This window comes from Grammomys surdaster, unplaced genomic scaffold (assembly GCF_004785775.1).
Source record: "Grammomys surdaster isolate TR1022 unplaced genomic scaffold, NIH_TR_1.0 126546, whole genome shotgun sequence".
Lineage (NCBI taxonomy): Eukaryota > Metazoa > Chordata > Mammalia > Rodentia > Muridae > Grammomys > Grammomys surdaster.
The window spans coordinates 12919512-12941322 of NW_021621338.1; the positions used below are offsets into that span (position 1 = coordinate 12919512).

Genomic DNA, 21811 nt, shown 5'->3' on the forward strand with positions numbered 1-21811 from the left:
GTAGCATGTGTGCTGCACAACAGGAAGGAAGTACTGAACTCTGATGTACAATCCATAACTTTCAGTGAGTTCTCCTTTTTGGATCCTTATATATTTAACAGAATTCTGTATTGTTGACGGTATGTAGATTCAGTTAATCCTCCACAGACTATATTGTTATCTACATTTAATAGATGAGAAACTTGGAAGTTCAGAGTAGGTAAGTGGTATGACTGAGGTCACACAGCAAACTGTGAGCCTGGGTGACAATCCCATCAAGCTGATGCGTTCTTTCACACAGCTTTCGCTTTGCAGGTCTTTAGCCTCTGCCATGAGACTGTCATCTCTGTCTACTGAGTGGACAGTTCCCTCAAAATGTTTTATGTCTTAATAATGTCAAGAAAGGCCCCCAGGAGTGTTAGGGACGAGGTGGGAAGCCTGGAACACCACAGAACTGTGGCTCACATGATTTCCTCCAATTACATTATTTTCTCTAACATAAACGATGGCCGCCTAGCCCGTGAAGGAAACTGCCAAAACTGTGAGGAACCGTTCCACTTCAGCCTCTTTGTTCTTGCATCCTGTTGATGGTGGGCTGGGCTCCCAGTCACTGCCAAGGCTCCTGCGGCTGCACGGCAGTCACTGAGGTTCTTGAGGACTAAGCAGTGGGAGATGCAGCTGTTCATGCCACTCTAGTCTGTAAGTGTTTGAGTGAGTCGTGTGAGATGCTGCCTTAAGTAGCATCTTCCACTTCTAAAAAGAAAAAAAAAGGGCAAGAGAGGAAAGGGAGGAGAGGAAAGGAAGGAAAGGGAGGCAATGGAAAAGGAGGGAGAGTGGAGTAGATGAGAGAGGGAAGAGGAAGTGGAAGAAATCTTCATGGGACAGTGAAACTGAATGGCCTTTGATATCTGCTACCTGCCTGAAGTGCCTGTCGAGTATAGAGGATCCCAAACTTAGTTAACCATCATTTTTTTTTTTTGGTCAAAATTACAATAGTCATAATGATTTTTATTGGCTGTTCATTTACTGTTCTCAATTCAGTGACTTCAGATACAGTTCAAACACACTCTGTTGGAGGTCACGTGGGTGTTTCCCATGTGATAGTGGATGGCCTCATGGCCCGGTATGTCACCGCAGCCTCAGGAGCTCACTTCTCCATCTGTGTTCTGGGAGCTTGACCTCCGAGCTGCCTCACTTCTTCATCTGGGAAACTGATCTGTGGTGCTTGCTATACAAGCTCAAGGTCAAAGTCTCAATCAAAGACTTAAGGAAGAGGCTCTGGGACATGTGTCCATCCTAGTTTGTGTCTCTGCTGCTGTGGTAAACACTGACTGAAAGCAACTTGGAGTGGAAAGGGTTTATTTGGCTTACACATTCTGAGCACCACCTACCACAGATGGAAGTCAGGGCAGGAACCCAAGCAGGAGCAGAGGCAGAAAACATAGAATACTGGCTTGTTCAGCTACTTATACAGGCCACGGCCTTGTGACTAGAGATGACACTGCCCACAGTGGGCTGGGCCCTTTCACATCAATCATTTACTGGGGAAATGCTCCACAGACCTGCCCACAGGCCAATTAAAATAGAGGCAATTCCTCAATTGGGGTTCCTTCTTCCCTGGTGACTCCAGTTTGTGTCAAGTTGACAAAAACCAACAGGCACAGCATGCACTTTTCATTAAACAAACCATGGTCCTGGGGTCTTACTGTGAAAAATTAAGGGTGAAAACGTTGCAAGTATTTTCAGTGAACAAGCAGATGCAACTGCCATCTCTCCTCTCAGGTGTTTCCTGTGTCTGTTTGCTTCCTTTTGTGTGTACAGGTGTGTGGCCTTGAGCATTTGTGTATGCATGTGAGTACATAAGTGTGCGTGCATCTGTGTGTGCATGCATGGGTGTGTGCATGCATGGGTGTGTGCATGTTTCTGCACTAGGAGATCTCTGAGGTCAGACACTGTCTCTGTCTCATCAGGCCGGGTATCATTCTTGGCCCCCTCTGAGCACTCAGTGAACTGTACGCCATGGAGCCATGGAGATGTTTAGATCCACTTTCTTTTATACATCTCATACCAATGCCCTTCAGTAGGATATTCCGTATGATAGAAACAATATAAGAGAACATCCGTTGGATCCAGTTGATGAGAGTCACACATAGATGATGTTTTATCAGAATGAATTTAACTTTCAAGAGCCGTGTGGCCTGGTGAGGCCGCACAGCTCTGTCTGCCTCAGCCCTTATTTTTTCTGCTTGCCTCCCTTTCCCCTTCAGCCCCGCCTTCAGTCTTTGCTTCTCTCCAGCTATTAGCAAGCTCTAATTATCTTTTTAAGTAGATGGCAAACAGACCACAGGAGAATGTAAACAGAGTTGCAGGGCTGGGAGCTCAGTCAAATGTTGAATTGCTTTTCCCTCTGAGAGAAACTATTCTCTGAGCCTGGCAAGGCTTCCCCCCACCCCCAACAGTCCAGAGGACCTAGTGGCTTCCCCTGCAGATTCCTCTGACACTTGGATCATGGGAGCAAACAATGTGTCCATACCTGTCCTGGGTTTGCAGTGGACACACTATTCCAACTTCTTCAAACTACTTCAACTATCAGTTTGGACTTCTCAACAAACTTCAAGGAAGCAGAGAGTGAGCTGGGCTCTATGGAAGCACCTATTTGTGCAAAGTTCCAGGCACTCTCTTCTATAGGTGTTTTGTCCTGAATACACCCTTGTTTGTAACTTAGGATCTGGTACTTGATAGCTGCTCAGAAATATGCTGGGTGTAGTTCAGTGGAAATGAGTTGGAGCTGCAGAACCTCCGGTGGTCTCTGCTCTTGGGTTGTTTAGATATTGCTGGTTATTCAAAACAGAAGTGACGTCAAAGTGGCTGCAAAGCTGGTACAGTTCCTGCTGGCTGCCCCAACAAGCCCTTATGGGTATCTGCTAATGTTCAAAAAACAGAGGCTGTTTCTTCTGACTTGGGGAACATGGTGACAGCGTAGATTTTCTAATGGCCCTTCCTGTTCTCTAAGATAGTACCATTTTCCACCTCCTCCTCTTTCACCCATCTCTAGAAAGTGTGAAGAGAGGAAATAGAAATAAAGCTAAAAGACAAATTAGGAGAAAGTTGACCCAAGTTTACTTCCTGTCTTGGTGTCTTCGTTGTGATTGGTCTTTGCTAAACTGAGACAGTGGCCAAGATTATAGCCTTTGGGAGTCTCGTTGTGAGCTGCTACTTAGAGGAAGCAATGGATTGAGAAGGAAGGCACTGCTGCTCCTGCGTCTTATAATGAGTGTTTGTGGGCAAGAGGGGAGCAGAGCTGACTTACAGTACTGAGGAGAAGCAAGGACGGAGGGAATTTTCACCGTGGGAGGGCACATACGGAACTCTGCTGGCCATAAGACATATCCCCAGTGATTGTGTGAGGAGGGCAGGCAGGGAAGGCTGGAGACCTCAGAACCCACAGAGCAAGTGCTCCCAAGTGAAAGGACGAAAACAAAAAATCCCAATACATCTTTAACAAAATGGGCAGTTGCTCTAATTGCTGTACCCTCCTCTTCAGATCCCTCTATGTCCTAGTTCATTAAATTATGTGCACACACGGGCTTATTATTTACAGATGTGTGCACGTTTAACTGGCTCATAAGAAACAGATGTTTCACACAAGGTAACAAGCCAGTGATCTAAGCCCTTCTCTAGTGGGTATCAAGTGAGCCTTACCGACCATTACCTCAGATCCTCTGCGATGATTGTGAATTGCAGTGTCCACTGTGGAGAGGACAATTCACTCCCCCATGGGAGCGAATAGAATACAGCAGTCCCATAAGCAGACATATGCATCCCTGGAGAGAATGCACAGGTGATGGGCAGGTAGCATTCACAGGAAGCTCACTCAGTGTGCTGGGCAGTTATGTAAGCAATTTGGGAACTAGGAAGGCAGTCCAATGAAGAAATGGTATTACAAGGCTTGTGTCCGTATGACGCTTGCAGAAATCCTGCCACCTTTTCAAAACAATGACCTGATAAAAATCAACTTGACCATGCCCAGTGCAGAAGCACAGTCCCATACTCTCAATACTCAGTAGGCACAGGTGGGAGGATTGCTGCAAGTTCAAGACCAGCTTTGGCTACACAGTGAGGCTCCGTCTAAGAAGCAAAACACACACACACACACACACACACACACACACACACCTCAGCGTGACTAGTTTGTCACTTTGCTGCATACTGGGGGAAAAGCAGTAGATATGTAAGTGGATAGTGATTTCAGATCTTTAGAATATTGGGGAGCAATAATCTCCTCAAAGTGCCCAGAGAAATGCATTGTTTATCAATTGTCAAGAGTTCTCTACACAATCAAATGAGAAATTAGCAATAAGCTTGCCTATATAGTATCATTCTGTACACTGAAATTGGGAAACAGCCACAGCCAGCATGGAAGGTGGGATATGAAATATTAAAGGACATATCAGGTTTATTGCATATTTGACCATGAAAGTGCATTTTATTTTTGCCTTATGGACCTTTAAAAAGTCCATATAATGGATTAAAGGCATTAAAACTCCCACATTCTGCCTGGCTGTAGGCCAGGAAACAGGACATGAAAAATAATCCAGTAGACAGAAGATGCAGGAAGGAGTTCAAAAATGTATTTATGGTGAACATGTTGACCCCTCTGACTAATAAAAGTATATCCACGAGCTGAGCTTTGTAAAGTAATACCAGCCCCTTACAACACATTGTAGTGACCATGCTTTCAAAACATATCCCAGTTTAAGTGATATATGGCTGTTATGCTCTCTCCATCTCTCTCTGTCTCTCTCTGTCTCTCTGTCTCTCTCTCTCTCTCTCTCTCTCTCTCTCTCTCTCTCTCTCTCTCCTGGGAGTGAGAGAATTCATTAATTTTATCCTACCACATGGGGCAGGGGTGCTGTTAGTAAGAGGAGTTTCTTTTATCTTATGTACAGGTCATCAGATTAGATTAATCTGGGCTGTGGCCAGGCCACGCCTATCAGTCACGTTTTGCGCATGGCTGCACACTTCCTGGGCAGCAGAGCCCAGCTGCTTGGAGAGAAGCTGTGAAGTCCACAGGTCCTGAAATGTTTATTCTGTGTCATTTGTTACGTACAACTTTGCTTTAAAACTTAAAAATCAAGCTGGACATGGTGGATCATGCCTTAATCACCGTTTTTGCGAGGCTGAGACAAAAGAATCACCTTGAGTTCTGTGGTTCCTGGAACCCTGTCTCAAACGAACAAACAAATCCCTATAAAACCATGCAGAGCCCCCCAAAACAGCTATCAGGATGTGCCTTATCAGTACAAGATTTACATGTGGGGATATGAGAAGGCGGGTCCTACGGCAAACCAGTTTCCATCTATGAGACACAGAGCCTCTAGGCTGTGACTTTCCTTGTATGAATTACAGTACTTCCTGTCCAACACCCTTGTCATCAGAAAGCATATAGGGCAGGGAAGTGAGAACATAGCTCTAACATCTACCAGTACAGAGCAGTATCATCCTAGGCAGACCAGATCAGTCGAATGCAGGCTAGAGTTATCATACTCTCCTGATTGTCTCCTAACTGTCCACCCACATCTTGCAAGAGCAAGGCAACAAAGTTGCTGTGTGGCCTAGTGCTGCTCCCGTGTGCACAGTGTGGGTCCGTCACATCCTCCCCTGCTTGGCTCTAGCTGGCTGTCTGCTATCTTCGAGGTGTCTATCTGTGTAGGCCGTCTCCCTAATAACGCGTTTGGCCCAGCTGTGACACTGGCTAGTCATGCTTGCCCATGCTGCTTTGTTCACCTAAATTAAATAGTCCATTAATTTGTTTGTTTGTCTGTTTGATTGATTGTTTTTATAGACAGGGAACCACATATTAGCCTGAGGTGGCTTTATGCTAACAGCAGTCCTCCTGCCTCAGCACCCTACCCGGAGTGCAAGGATTATAGGTATGGACTAGGGGTACTTGACAGCCTGAAATGGAGACCTGCCAGGGTGAACCATAGGAGAGAGTAGAATCACAGAGCTTTGGACAGATGTCCACGGGCTTAGAAAGACAGGATCATTCTGTGAGAAACGAGGGAACATGGCTTGTTCCATTTAATGTTCTTCCAAAGACTCTCTCAGTTCTGTTAGGAGAGGAAATTGTTGTGGGAAGGGAAAGTGGAGGAGAAGGTTAACCAATCATGATAGGACAGCAGCAGCCAGGAGGAAACTAAAAACGGGAAGAACATTGACATCCCCTGCCCCAGTGTCAGTCGCCTGAGTGGCAACACTCTGCTCTGTTCAGGCCCTATGCCAAGTGCTTTACGATGATGTACGTTTTAATCTTCTCAACGATTCAGTGATGGCAATGCTATTATTTTACAGCGGTAGAAAGTAAGGCTGGGAAGCTAAGGAACTTCTCCAAAGTCACACAGCTAGTAATAATACACATGGGCTTTGAATCCAGGAACGCCGGCCCCCAGGGTTTACTCTCAACCCCAACCCTCAGACAAGCCACCTATCTGTAAAAATGGGCCAGTTTTTAGGATATTCAAGAAATCCTTCAATCTTGGGGAGCCCACAGTTGGAACATTTTTGAGGCTTTCCTTCATGGTCTTTTTTAAAAAAGAGGTAAAATGAAGATACCTTGAAGACCGTTTTCTCTCATAATGGAATCCTGCTAGGAAAGGGAGAGAGCCAGAAAATGCGACCAGGTTGTAGGGTAAGCTGATGACTCTGTAAAAACTTGACTGTTATGAAAGAAATGTCGCCTAAGATTGCTGTATTGAACCAGGCTCAATCAGTAATAATCTCTACACTAGTTACTTCAAGACAGGGGAAGGATGGTCACCGTGTCCTGTGTCTCATCTCCTTGCCAGATCCTGTTGGGAATGGGGATATTCGGCTCCCGAATGGGATCTCCCACTTGACTACAGTTGCTGCAGAGGCCACAGGCTGTCCAGTCTTGATTTTCTTGCTGCACCAAGTTAATGTTGGACACATGGTGCCTGGTGTGTGAGGGGCTCATCCATGGCTCCGCAGGTGTGAGGGGACAGCCTGGTGTATGAGGGGCTTGTCCATGAAGCCCTATGCTAACTGCTCGGGTCCCCAACCAGAAAGTAAAACCATGTCAATCCCCTTCTCCCTGTCTTCCTGCTGGTGTTTTGTTAGTTTTCCAATTTGTGCTAACAGGATGTCTGCTTCTCTGTCTGTCTGTCTGTCTGTCTGGACATTCATGGAAGTCTTAAAAACATATAACTGTCTTCTCCTTATCCCTGACTCTTCCACTCTTGAACCCAAGGCCAGTGAAGTTCAGAGACATGTCTAACACTGTTCCATGGCCTCCGTTGCTGGTAGCTTGTTCTGCCTCTCCACCTTGGGCCTCTGAATTATTGCTTCTAATAGCCTCCTACAGCCAATGTTCTCTGGGCTTCCCCTGGGAATTAACGCATGCAGAAAGCTTAGAACAGCTCATGGGTGACTAGCATGCCACCTGCTTCAATGAAACCTGTTTACTGTTGCTTGGTGCAGTTATTTGGCAAAACTCCAAAGGCACTTGTCATTGCTGTGGTGACTGTGAGCCATACTAACACATGGACCTTAGCCTCTGCCTCAGGAGTCCAATAACCAAGAGTCAGTGGGCTGTTCCTGTGTGTTTCACGCCTCCTCACTGTATCCAATGAGAAACACTCTTCAGGATGCAGTAAGCATGCATCCCCCAGTCCACAGAGTAGACACTAGGCATCAGAGCAAAGGTGACTACCAATGTCCTCTGTCCTTACTTGGCAGAGCTACAAGAAAACTACCCGTGATTCTCCGCATCTCTCTCCAGTGTCTTCCTACCAAGACTCTCTTCACCTTGCCCAGCCTTTCCCATTTCAATACCTTTTGTAATTTGGATTTGGCCATTTTATGTTTAGAGGAAAGACCTTCACTGGGCTCTATGAGATGTCTTATACCATATCTGATGACTCTGCTTCAAGGATACTAGAGTCCCTGGCTGGGTTTGTCTTTAGTCTCACCTTTTGTATAGAAATCAAAAACAGTTCTGACAGGAACATAAAGTTGGTTATAGGAAAGAAGCACAGATGACACTAGACAGGAAGAGTGGCCTGTGAGAGCCAGTGCGGGAGGGAAAGAAGGAGCCCAGCTCCAATGCCACTGTGGAAAAAACAGTAACATCGTCTGGCTCGGGTAGAGATCCTACTGGAAGGGGTGAGGCAGTTGTCAGTCCCCCATCAGACCTGTACCCTCTTGTGGTCACTGGTCTTAGCTTGTGTCATCTGTGGCTTGCTGTGTTGTCTGCCCACTTGTGCCTTATTCCTATAGCAAAGGGTGCTGGCCCCCAACTCTCAAGCAGCAGCCCAGAATACTGCAGTGTCCTACAGAAAACCTTGGTGCCGATTGAGAATCCCTGCCTTAGAATAAGAAGATAGAAGAAAACTTTGCAGGAAGGGAAGGGTCCATTAGGACCCAGGACTCAGTGAGCCCTTCCTGGCTGCCAGGCAAGGTCCAAATACTGCTTTCCATCCGCCAGTAAGAGTTTTAGGATATCTGAATCTTCAGGAAGGAACCACTAGAGCTCAGAGAAGTAAAGAAAGCTCCACAGTTATTGCGTTCATATGTGGTGGAGGAGGGTGAAGTCTAGTTGACCCGAGAGCCAAGCCCATGAACTTCTTCATCTCCACCACAAAGCATGACACCATCAAGAAAACCTGTACTGTGAGAATTAAACTAGGGTCATAGTCACTGTAGGCTGTAAATATGGCATACACCCATAAGAAATAACACAGAAAACCTCCAGTCAACATATAGGCAACCAAGTAGAGCATTGCTTCTAAGACAAAAGCTTTGGTTAAATTCTTGTTTGAGTTGTTCATGTCAGAGCCTCCTCAGAACATTGCGCTGAGCAGAGTATGGCTTGGAGGATTTCAATGTTGCCTCTTGAAAGTCATCTGCCCACTACTTTCATTTTTCTCCTTTTAACTTTTATTTTATTTTATTTTATTTTATTTTTAAATTTATGCATGGAAGATTTTTTTTTGGGGGGGGATTATTATTTTTTTTTATTGGTTAACTTTTATTTTATTTTTGAGACAAGAGTTTACTGTATAGCCCAAGCTGTCCTGAACTCGCTGTCGCAAAGACTGGCCTCAAACTCATAAGAGTCTACCTCAGCCTCCAGAGTGCTACAATGCCAGATGTGAGCCACCACACTAGCTTTCCTGTTACTTTTTTATAAGGCTGCGGCCAACCTGGGCTTCAGCGCACAAATAAAGGTGTGTGTGCACATGGGATATCTGAACACATGAAAACAATGTTAGTCAATAACTATCTTAAAGGCTATGAGACTCCTAATTTAGAAGTAGAATGTGGAACGGAACCATGTGGGCATTGGGATAGCCTCTCTAGGGACCTTAATACTGTGGCCCCATCAGTCCCATGCTGACATGACTCCTGAGGCCGCCCAGCATGTGTTCTCTCAATGTAGCTCCATCTGTCTCCAGTACTTTCAGCCTGATCGTTAATACACAGAAGTGTCAACCTGTCGTGCTCTTCAGGAAAGGTCTATTTGAACCCTGTCCTGAGCCGACTTAAGATGTCCCAGGAAACAGCCTCATACAGAACCTTATAAAGGACCCTTCATGTATGTTTCTTGAAGTGGGATGTGTGTGATGGAGATGAAATATAGGTGTCACGTTGTTGTGGTCCCTTGTGAAAATATGACATCATTAACTATGGTAAAAGTCATTCCCACAAATGATGTCTCCAACCGGTAGTGATCTCAAACAGGCGGAATCACAAGCTAAACCACAGCTTCACTCTTTGAGGTCCAGAGCTTGAATCATGTCAGTGTTGGGAAATTTATTGTGTGGATTAAAGAGAGAAGAATCTGTTTCAGCACAGGGTAGATCCCCTCCTCCTTCCCTCCCTATGGTTTTGGGGAGGGGTGATGGGTTAGCAAGACCACTGCCCAGTAGATACTGTTCCTTCAGGTTTCTTCCAGCACAGGGTGGAAGCTACAGCCAAATTCATGAGCGAGAACTGAGTTCCTGGGTTATCACAAGCTAATTTCACAGAGCATACATCTTCAGGCTTGAAACACCTCAACGTGGGACGCTGGTAGAGCTCCCAAGCCAGTTTAGGCCCAGAAAAATGGAATCAATTGAGAGGTGGTGAGGAGAGTGGATGGAATTTTTATGTTAGAGTATCTAAATATTAATATGCACAGGACTTACCAGATGGTCCACAGTCTTGGAGCATGCTGGGTTCTGTGCCCTAACAAGTCATCCAGATGAGGGCCAGGCACTGTACTATGAAAAGCAAGGCTTTCTTTAGCAACTCAGAAATTAGTCTTCACACGGAGCCGTTTCAACCCTCACCTTATGTCCAGCACCTGTTACATGCATGGTCAGAGTAGGAGGGAGTCCCACAACCCCTCCTCAGCTTCTCTAGGGTCAGCGCTGACCAGGGCAAGCACACACAGTGCTGGGGTCACCTGCAGGTTACTGAGGATGCCAAGGCTGGGGTGGGGTTTCCCTTTGCTGCTGCTCTGCCTCTCTGTGAAGCCTTGTAGGGCTGCACTACTGAGGGGCCTGCCTTCCTGGAGAACTGCACACCTACAAACCTCCCTTTGAGAGGCCCATGAGCCTTCTCTCTGGGCATGGATGGTGCAGAGTTTTCCGCATACTCCATCCAGGGGTCCCCAGGCCTGCAAATGACAAGTTAATAAAAAGGCTCTGCAAGCTCGCTCACTTGCGCATGCGCACATGCAACAGCCGAATCTGGTTCTAATTACTTGTACTTTAGTTGAACTTTGGCGTTTCCTTTGACTTTCTCCCCTATGTATGTGAGCTGAGCCATGGACTTTGGGATCCTGCAGAGAATCCTCAGAAAAGTGGAGGGGGCGGGAGGGGGCCATCCAGATCAGCTCTCTGGTGCCAACAAAAATCAAATCTAACTGCATGTTTTGACCAAATGCACTTGCCTCTTGCTCTTGATTAGCTGCAATGAGTCCTACCCGCATACCCCAGAGCTGGGCTCCAAATTCCCCAGGGGCTGTGCAGGAAATGCCTTTTGCTTTATAGCTCCTTTTCCACATAAGTATCAGCTGCCCAGAGGCTGCATTAAAATACTGTCTTAATCAGAAGGTTCTAGTAAAGAGGCAGGCCTTTCATGATGCCTGCCTGCCTGCCTGTCTGCCTCTAATCAAGCTGAACATAGGATCCTGTAATCTGTCAACAGGGGCTAGTGGGCTGTAAATTAGCTCTCACAAAGGCCAAAGAGTCTACTGAGCTCTTAAATGTGTTATCTGTTTCTTAATCTAACCTTTAGAAAAATGCCAAGCACGAAAGGAATTGTCAAGCAGCTATTGTTGGAGACATTTGTATGTTTAAGCCACACTCAGGTTTGTTGACAAAGGGACATTTATACTGTTTTCCCAGGTGTCCCCAGCCATTGAGTGTAATACCCACTTAACCGGCTGCTATGTTTTGGGCTTTGTTTTGTTTTAAGGTTTTTCCTCTTTGCTTTGAGACCAAAACAAGCCCTACGGTTTCAGCAGTGAGTGCTGCTGTGTGTGGTACTGGTTGTGATCTCTGTGCCTGCTCAATGGACACAGATCTCCCTAGAAGCCTAGGTGTGCAGGTGGGATATCTGCTGGTCCCTGTACCTCAGTAGCCTGCTGCCATTCCCAGGAAGAGAGGGGCAGAACTGACAGTCAGAGTTTGGCCCTTTTACACCAACTTGAGGGTATGATTTTGTCTACTTTCTAGTTGGTGCTTTGGAATGGTCTCTGCTTTCCTTGGTCTCTATCTATTGTAGAGATTCATTTTGGTTTTGATTGCATTTGTTCTGTTTATGAAAGATGAGGTTGAGAATGGCCCTTCACCACAGACTAGCTAAGAAGTCACAAGCTGAAGGTCAGTACCAGCTCTCCTAACTGTGAAGTGCTGCTTCTATGGGCCATACTTTGAGGACCACTGATGGGAAGGAGGGAGGGTGGGACAGAAGGATCAAGAGTTCAAAGCCAGCCTTAGCAGCATGGTGAATCTGAGGCTAGCCTGAGCTACAGATGAGATTCTGTCTCACAATAAAAACAAAACACACACACACACACACACACACACAGGAAGGAAGGAGGAAAGGAAAGGAGGGAGAAAGAGAGAAGAGCAAGGCAAACATATCACTGTTTTCCTCAAGGACCAGCCTGTGAATGCTGTAGTAGTGGTGGGATACAATACAAGTTTGGCTCTATCTGAATTCTCAAAAGTCCCCAGTCCCTGAGATACATGTATTGCTAAGCAGGGGCCTCTCTGCTGCTGACATGACTTCTACATGACTGAAGACTCAGGCATTCCTCCACGATACAGCCAGGCTCCCAGCCCCTACAAAGAAGCCAGTTCCCCATCTGATTTGCAGTTGGATGATGCTGCAGGTTGGAGAGGTGGTAACCAATAACACAGAGTCAGTCAGGAGGGAAAAAGGATGAAAGCAGGAGGCAAGCAGTAGATGGGAATTGTTCCTCCAAGACTGACTCTCTAGCCTGTGGTCCACCAGGATTGCTGCGGTGCCTCTGCTTTATTGAATGGCACGAGCCTCTTTCCCCACGGGAACTCTGCACGCTGCTTCTTTGGCCTGTTGAAATTGCTGAATGAGCTAATACAGAATGCATTGTCTGCTGAGCTGGCAGAGATTTCCAGCAAAATTTTTATCATTCTGTAGACTGATGGTGCTTGCCTGGAATAAGGAAGAAAATGTTTGAGGCCTCTCAAGGGCATTTGATGAATCCAACTCTAATTTAAAGGGACTAATAGATTATTGATTTAAGCAAGGTGATGGTGAGCAGATCAATGGCTAAGCCATCTGTATCCACCTTAAACACCAAAGGTGTTCAGTGAAAGGGAATCCACCTTAAATACTAAACCTGTCCCTGGAAGGAGAGCCACCTCTGTCCCCCACTGATTCTCACCTATTTGGGGAAAGGCAAGTCAGCAGACAGGTAGGAAGAACTCTGATAAACTCAGCCACAGTGGATCTGTGCTATATTCCTAAAGACCAAGCAGTTGTTCTGAACTCCTCCTCTTCTTCTATCTTGGTACAACATCCTGGTGTCCCTTCTAGAGCATGCCTTGGAATGTTTGCCTGCAGTCAACTCTGGTCCTACTGAAAATTTCATTTTATCCCCTTTGGTTTCCTGTCATTTTAAGCACTATAGGTCACAGAAAGGAAATATAAAACCACAGACTATGTAAATACACATTCTTTTTTTTTTGTACTGGGGATTCAACCCATGGTTCCATGTATGCTAGGAAAATACCCTACCACTTAATTAGAACAGAGTCTATGGTATTTTTTTTTTTTTAATTTTGAGGCAGGGTCTCATTGAGTTTCCTAGATTGGGCTTTGAACTCATTTTGTAGCCCAGGCCCAGCTCCGGCTTACCACCTTCCTCTCCTGTCTCAGCCTCCTACATAGCCAGGAAGAAAGCCCTGCTGCACAATGCCTGCACATCTGGAACTTCACACAGCATATGACTTAGCCTCACATGATGCAGTCCTTCTGGCTTCAAGCAACTGGGCACAGAAAGAGGGTGTTAGAGTCCTCTGCGCTGTGGTGAACAGTCCCGTGGCCGTGGTGGTTGGTGAGAATCCAAGTCCAGCACTCTGTTGCTTGCTTGGAGGAGATTTCCACTCCTGCAGGGGTTTCAGAAAAGCCTTCTCAGTTTATTCACTGTCATAAATGGTGCTTATCCACAGAAGGCTTTTCTCAGCCTCTAAGATGTTAAAACATTTCAGGATTTTGTACATCTGCAGGCCTCTCCTTACTCTTCTGTGTCTCACACTGCGTGGGGTTAGCCCACTTCCCATTTTGTTGCCTCAGTGGGAAGATAAAATGCTAGGTTCCCTTCAGGATAGGTATTCAAATGGCATATTTATAGAAATTCATCATCCGCTTTTGAAATTCAGGGCATGGCTATGACAACTGAGTCCAGCCCTGACAGAACTCTATTTACTACTCTCTGAGACAAGCCAGAGTAGCTGTTCAATGGAAGCTCATGCCTCATTCATGTGAAGAACAGGGTGCTCCTATTGAGGGTCCTGCAGAGCTGTTGATGTAAAAACACAAGCGCACACACACCAATCCAACCTGGAAGATGTGCTTGGGAGCAAGGGACACGAGTGGGGGCAGCCTTCCTAGAAGTCACTTTATCAGCATGAATTAAACACTAACAAAAGTGTTTTGAAATACCATCTGTGTTAAACTTAATAGTTACAATTCTGAGAATTTATCCTAAAGAAATGGATGGAAATACACCGAAATGATCTGTGAAGATCTTCATAAAGGTTTCTGTGAGATGCTTTGGAGGAAAAATACTAACAAGGAACTACAGTCATGATGTCATAAGCTAAACAGTGCCCTAGTCTCAGTATAATTCCACTTTAGTAAGCAAACAAAGGCATTTAAGTGCATGGAAAAAAAGTCTTGCAGGGAAGCCTCAAGACCACAAGGGGTATCTACGTGAAGAGACAGTGAAGAGTGTACCTAGGAGCTCACTCATGCCTCAACTTTCTTACGATTTAACAAAGATGAATGGATTAAGTCCAACAGGTACCATTTCTTGTGGATGCCATAATTTCTGTCTGCTTTTGGAGAGACACAGAGAAGTTTGAGAATTCTCCATTAGGGCTTGATCTTGGCAAGTCTCAGCAACTTCCCAAGCCAGTCCCTCCCTGTCAGCTGGACACTTGGCACCTCTGGACCACAATCCCCAGAGCCAGGGCTTCTCTGTGCCAGAAGAAGTAGACACTCAAGATTGATGTCTTCATCTCTGTCCTCAGATCTAACCTATAAAGATCATAATGGATTTATCTACTAGGACTCACAGTACCCCAGTGAATTCACTCGAAGATTCCTGTGAATTATGAAAATACTATAATTATAGTTGATTCTATTCCAAAGGGCTAATTACTTTTTTAAGGAAGCAAATGAGTATAAGAGTGCCTTTTGATTTCAAATTTTATCATGTAACTACTTAGAAGAGCACTTAGTGTTTGAGAAGAAGTGGGGGAGGGAAAAGTTCATGAATTAGTTCAACCAGTGTTTATTGATCATCTGCTCTATAGGAAGACCCAGTTCTGACACACAGCTGGAAGTACAGCATTTAGGGTTCCTGGCCTCACAAGACTGTAAGCGTGTGGGGGGGCAATTGTAAAATATAAAGTAATAAACAAAAAAAAATTCTAAATTTTGGGAACAGTTAAAATTTCATAGAGAATAAGATGAAATAATATCACCCAATGACCAGGGATAAGAAGGGGCCTTTTATTAGTTTTCTTCTGTCCTTTGGTTTTGTGTTGGATATTGATCCTATTCTGTCACAAACGCTAAGCACAAGCTCTACCACTGAACAACACTCCCACAGCGAGGACACTTTCATTACAGAAGTCACCTCTGAGAGAATGACAATTACTCTGAGAGGTGAGAGATGGATAACAGCCAAACCTGATGGTTTTGGACTTGGTAGGTGAGGGAAATGGTTAGTCTAGTTATTTGCTCACCTGTCTGGCACAGGGTCTGGCAATGCCCCTAGCTCCTGAGAGCAAGCCTAGGCCTCCCCTACATGGCTGCAGTTACATGCTCGACTGTAGAGATGGTGTCTCACATTGCTATGTGAGCTTGTCTTGTTCAAAAGAAGAATTGAAAATGATTATTTAGAACTCAGTCAATGAGGTAATCATGGGAGGTAAACCTTGCTGAGGGAATGTCATGAAAGCCCCGTCAAAGTATGGTAAGGAGTCTGACCTCATCTTTGACTGTTGGAGGGCTTCCATAGGCTGATGGCAGATACAATACAAGGGTGGCAAGTGTGGGCTTGGGGAGGCTGAGGAAGGGGCTACAGCAGCCAAGCCAACTGTGCACAATGTGGAGCACTCCCCGCCCCCATTAAGACAGCCTGGGTTAGCATCAGGCTCAGCAAGTAGAGAAACCTGGATGCTCTGGCTGTGGCTGCAGAAGAAACTTGTCTAGAGAACATCTCAGCAGCTTGTTCTGAGCAGTGCAACAACTAAAAACTTGAGTGTCTTGGGAATACTTTGTGTAGTGTGGAGCAATTTGGAGAGTGGAAGATTCTGGAACACCATTTGACTCCTTCCAATTATGATCCTTATATCGTATGGGCTCTGTTTGCCAGCAGTAAACAAAGGGCAGTTCCTATTCTGACTTTGGTGGAAGAACACTCTAGTCCAACCTCTATATTTCAGTGGCGTTTGAGCGGTTGGATAATGAAAATAACGCTCCTGTGGTTTCTAGTCTGGAATAAAAAGCCAGGCATGGTGGCATTACCATCAGTAGGGTGGCAGCAGAGGAACTGGGAGTTTGGGGCTAGCTGGGCCTATAATAGCAACTCCCTTTCCTTTGAAAAATAAACAAATGTTCCGAATACAGATGTGCACAAGTTAGAAGTTAGTTGTAACCTACACTATCTCCAACATGAACTGCACACTGGGCTTTATGAAACTGCACCTTTTCCTCCCACAGTCCAGAGGCTACACTGCCTAAGCTTAGGGTTCTTGGTGTTGCAGGCCCAGAGCCAGCTCAAATCAGTGCAGAACTTTCCTGAAATTACCACTCGTGTTCATTATGGCCACATGGCAAAAGCTCAACCACATTGAGCCACAGGGCCAAGCTTCAACATTTCTTTATTTTGTCATAAAAAACAAACAAATACATTACTTTGGTTTAAGTGAGCATCAAACAATACATACAAGACTCCAGGCAAAGTAAAGCTGGTGGAAACAGGAGAGAGACACTGGGCTTGTACCCAGGGCTGACTTTGACTTCAGTTCTGCCTGATCCCTTCTGGTCTTAGACAAGGCTCTGCCTGAGAGACTTGAGTTGAATTTCTGTTTCTCATGGGTAACTTGGTATCCATCGCCCTCATGGTGCCTGTGAACTTTAAATTAGATACATGTGAGGTTTCTTTTTCAGGAGTCGGTCAGTGTCATCACTGCTGAAGGACAATGACTTCTGTGGGCTTAGTCCCGCTAGGGTTCTTGCTTAAGCTTGGAGCACAGATTTTGGAATTGATTGAGGAAAACCTAAAGAAACTGAAAATGTGCTTTCTCTTGTTTTCTCTCCCTCTCTTCTCTACTGTAGCCATCGAGACACAGAGTACCAGCTCTGAGGAGCTTGTCCCGAGCCCCCCATCTCCACTTCCTCCTCCTCGGGTGTACAAGCCCTGCTTCGTCTGTCAGGACAAGTCATCGGGCTACCACTATGGCGTCAGTGCCTGTGAGGGGTGCAAGGTGAGTACCCCTGTGCCTCATTTCCTCATTTTCTCTCATGCAGTGACCTCCCCTACTCCAGAAACAAGTTTGACAGCTGCAGCATCACCTCCAGCTGGGGTTGTAGCTTGGATGCATCTCACAGTCTCTGTCATCTGCTTGCATTTCTTTAGTTTAAAGTACAGAAATGTCTGTAAATAAGTGACTGAGGCCAAACATTACGGGGCCTTTAAAACACCCCCCCAACCTCCCCCCCCCACACACACACATACTCTCACAAGTTCTTTCTTGTTAAGAACCTTGTGAAAGAGTCCTAAGCAGCATGGCACTGGTTCTCTCAGGATATGCCATCTGGTGTCTTTGTAGTCCTATTTTATTTTTAAATATGACTGACAGTCCACTGAAACAACTTGCAGTTGAGCCAAGGTTGAAGTTGGGATTTATCTCCTGGCCCTCCTCAGCCCTGTGGCCGTTGAATTATGCTTTGATTTTCAGCCTGTGCAGACTTGCTACTGTGGATGCATTGTAAATTCAGCAGAGCCGGATTAAAGCCTCTGCCCACAGAGCACTGGAGGCTGAACATGTGTCAGAGAGGAGATGGCTGCTTTGAATCAAGCTAGACAACTATTATCAAGTCCAAGAGGCATAACTGAGTGAAAGAGGCCATGTAATCATAAGGATGAAACCCAAAGAGACTCACAGGCAGATGTGACTTATCCATGGACATGTCTCCGAGGAACTGTGGTGTCTTGCGCTAGCCCCTCCCCAGATATGGAACTGCTGTCTAGCTCTCTCTATCTGGCCATTTGGATCTAGAGTTTTATATCTAAACTGCGTGATTCGTTTACATTGTTAAGGTGCTAGGCTAACAGAGGCTGTGGCATTGGGCTTATCAGCACCAGCAGTTTCTATATGTGTTGGTCAGGCACTGTTGTATAGAATGTCATTGACAGTTGGATTCCTTCATGTCTTTATACCACAGTCCTTTACTCAGCTCACAGTCCTGTGGGCCTTAGTGTAGCTTCCCTGATCTTGGTCTGGAAATCGAGAAGCATGTCCTTTCATTTGTCTCTGGTCAGCTATGGGTTGGCTCAGGTCTGTTTCTGGATGTGTCAACATTGGCTAGGGAGACTATTCTGTTCCATGCTGATCCAGGTTATTTTCAAAGACAGGGTTCCAGAAGAGAGAATAGAAAGGGGCCTGCAAGGTGTCCAGAGTAGCGTGCCAGTAGCTCAGCCCAGCTTCAGTAGGTCTGAGCAGCCTCGATGGGAACAGTTCCAAGTAGCAATCTCGAGAAATAAATACGTTGTGGGGACCGTTGGCTTGTGGTCAGTCTTACTATGGCTCTGTTTCCTGTAAGTGTGAGCAAAGACCCTATTCTCTTCCCTGTTTCTCCCAGTGTGAGTGCTTAGTGACATATAATCAACATCAAAACATGCTTCTTGATTTCCAAACAATTTTCAGTTATCTCAAGCTTAGGAATCTGAAGGTGTGGCAGCTTCCTGCTTGCATGATGGCTGGGAAGGACAACACAAGGCTTGTCTTCCCTGGACAGATGCTCAACCTGCAGAGTAAGCGGTTTCACGGTTTCTATAGCACAGACTGTTCTCATCAGCTCCTGCTTGGCTAATTTTCTGACCTCCCGTTTTACTTTGAGATTCTGACCCTCTTTAGGAAAAAAACAAAGCAAAATAAAATAAGAAAGTAAACCCACAGCTGCACAAATGACTAATAAACTCACATAAGTGGTCCTGAGTCTCAGGATGGGAAATTCTTTAATCAGAACAGTGAACTGAATCAGGTCATAGAGTTCCTGGCATGTTGTGGAAGTTGAACACTGGATGCTGGAGGTGGTGGGAAATGGGCTACCTTTCCCCATGGGTAGGGAAAAAATTTTCTCTTCATTTGAGCTGGCTTAGAAAATAGAGTAGAAACCCAGAGAAGTGAAACCAAGAAGATAAATCAGTAATGTACCCCCCAAAAAGGAATATTTAAGTATAAAATACAATCTTATTGGTTATTTAAACTATCATACAGTTACTCTCTGGAAAATAGAAAACAGCATGATTCTTCCCCAGAGAAAATCTATTAAAATTCAACATTTATGTAGATTTATACATTTTGAATTTATAAAATAATTTGATATATTGTATACACAATTTTAGTCTGTTTTTATTTAATTATATTTAATGATCAAAATTTACACAACTACATAGCTTCTGGGGTGATAAGATCAACATAGTTGCTGTGATTGTATTATAATTTACTAATTAATTCTGTCTAATAAGATATCTATTAACCCTGATATATAATTAGGTAGTTCTGATCTGTATCTTTTATAACAATACTTCATAGTCTTTGCTATACCTGTGGATTAGTAAAAACAGACTGTATGCTGGGCAGTGGTGGTGCACGCCTTTAATCCCAGCACTTGAGAGGCAGAGGCAGGCGGATTTCTGAGTTCGAGGCCAGCCAGGTCTACAGAGTGAGTTTCAGGACAGCCAAGGCTACACAGAGAAACCCTGTCTCGAAAAAAAAAACCAAAAAAACAAGAAACAAAAACAAAACCGACTGTATGGCAGTGTCTTGGAAGGGTGTGGGTGAGTGTGTCCAGAGGTTACTGGAGGTTGAAACAAGGTCTTCACATGTACTGGACAAGCATTCTACCAAATGACATCCCCACTGCCCACTTCCTTTCACTTCCAGTGGCTGCTGTGTTGACACAACATCACCATGGCAACAAAGCCACTAACACACCCTTGGGATAGCTATCCTTGGGATACAGATAGACAATATCAATGATAGAGACTGTCTCTATATTAATAGTAAGGTGATGGACTCATCATAACTTCTTTGAAGTTCCTCTGTTTAGAGGTTTACGTGAAGTCATGTGTCTGTACCACTTTTACTACCGGCAGAGGCACTATTGGCCCCTGACTCATCTGGCTATTCTGGAGATACAGAGTCATAATTCCAGGTGGGAGCCTCTGCTCTGAAGTAGAATTCACAAATAGAACCCAGAACATTTCTCAAGAAGTAACAGGGAATGATGGGGCTGTGGCTCAGCTTGGAAAGTGCTGTCCTAACATGTGTAAAGCTCTAGGTTCTACCTCTAGCACTGTCTAACCTTGGCATGAAGGAACCTGCCTGTCATCCTAGCACTGGAGACAGGAGGATAAAAGTTCAAAGTCAGCCTTGGCTACATAGCAAGTTCAAGGGCAGCTTGAGATACTTAGAGACCCTGCTTCCAAATAAGTAAATAAAAGTAGTGTCTGTTCTAGCTTCTGCTTGTCATGACCATGATGACCTTACCATTATTGGGAAAAAGCCCTCTATCTTGCAAGGGACTGGTTGGCACTGCTAGCCACCACAGCAGACAAATGATGATGGTCAGAACTTAATGAATGGGTGTGGCTCACTTCTGAGGACAGTCAGTAACTGCTGTGTTGACACAACATCACCACAGCAACAAAGCCACTAGACACACCACTGGGATGTCCCGTTTAGGGGACTTCCAGTTGAGGGACATGTTATCCAGGGCACAAAGAGAACAAAACATGAAAGCGTGATTAGTCAAATGTTTAGCAATACAAAATCATAAAATAATGCTATAAATACAGTGATACTCCAGATGTACTGATGAGTTCCTAGACTTTAGCCCTTGAGAAGCTGAGGCAGGAGGATCATGACCTTAAAGCCAGCTATGGAGGATGCATAGTGATTTCCTGTGTCATACCTAGCATATATTATATACATATGAATTATGCACAATTTTGGCTTGAGTCATGTATTGCATCATTAAGCTTCCTAAGAGTCTACAGTGTGGATTCTAGGGTTTTTGAGAGTGTGGTGTCTACACTGTGGATTCCAGGAATCCAATCCCAGAGAGGCTACTTGAAGCTTGATATTCATGGGCAAACATGTATGTTACATTCCCTGCTGTTTTTGCACCTAGAAAAAAATGAGATAGATTCATTATTTTTCAAGGCTCTGTGATTGAAAATCTGAGAAAGGGAGACTTTAATGGAGGAAAGATCCATCTGTCTACCATTTGCAGGTCCCACACATCTTTATGTGATGGCAGGAGGCTACTTGTTCACATCTCAATGGATCAGGAAGCAAAGAAGGGTGCAGTTAGTGATTGACTGACTTTCTTCTTTCTCCTTATTACTGAATCTGGATCCACAACACATGGCACATTTTTGGGCAGGTCCTTTCCCCTTGGCTAATCCCCCCTGAAAACACAATCAAGAATTGTGCTTTATCCTAGATGTTTTTAATTTAATCAAAACTAACAATCAAAACTTGCCATCACATAGAGATATGTAATTTTTATCATAGTATTATTGGGAATATGAACTCAATTCCCATGTATGCAGTATGTGGTGAGGTACATAGCATCTTCTAAGCACCATACACAATTAGTTCCTGTGTACTGCATGTGGAATAGTACCTAGGAGATAACAAATTCCCATGCAGATAGCATATGGAACACTACTTGGTATCTATTAAGCTTCATTGCACAGGTAATTCCAAGATACATACTGTGTATTATATATGTATGGTAGTGCATCATA

The 21811-nt window shown here is 44.8% G+C and overlaps 1 protein-coding gene across 2 annotated transcripts in view; it reads left to right on the forward strand.

Annotated features, from left to right (window-relative positions):
* Positions 1-21811, forward strand: part of Rarb (retinoic acid receptor beta) — a 339811-nt gene that overhangs the window by 214593 nt on the left and 103407 nt on the right. For both annotated transcript variants that reach the window (XM_028760673.1, XM_028760674.1), the window contains exon 2: positions 17107-17255. In XM_028760673.1, coding sequence (XP_028616506.1) covers positions 17107-17255 — 149 coding nt within the window. The remainder of the gene's footprint in view (positions 1-17106; positions 17256-21811) is intronic.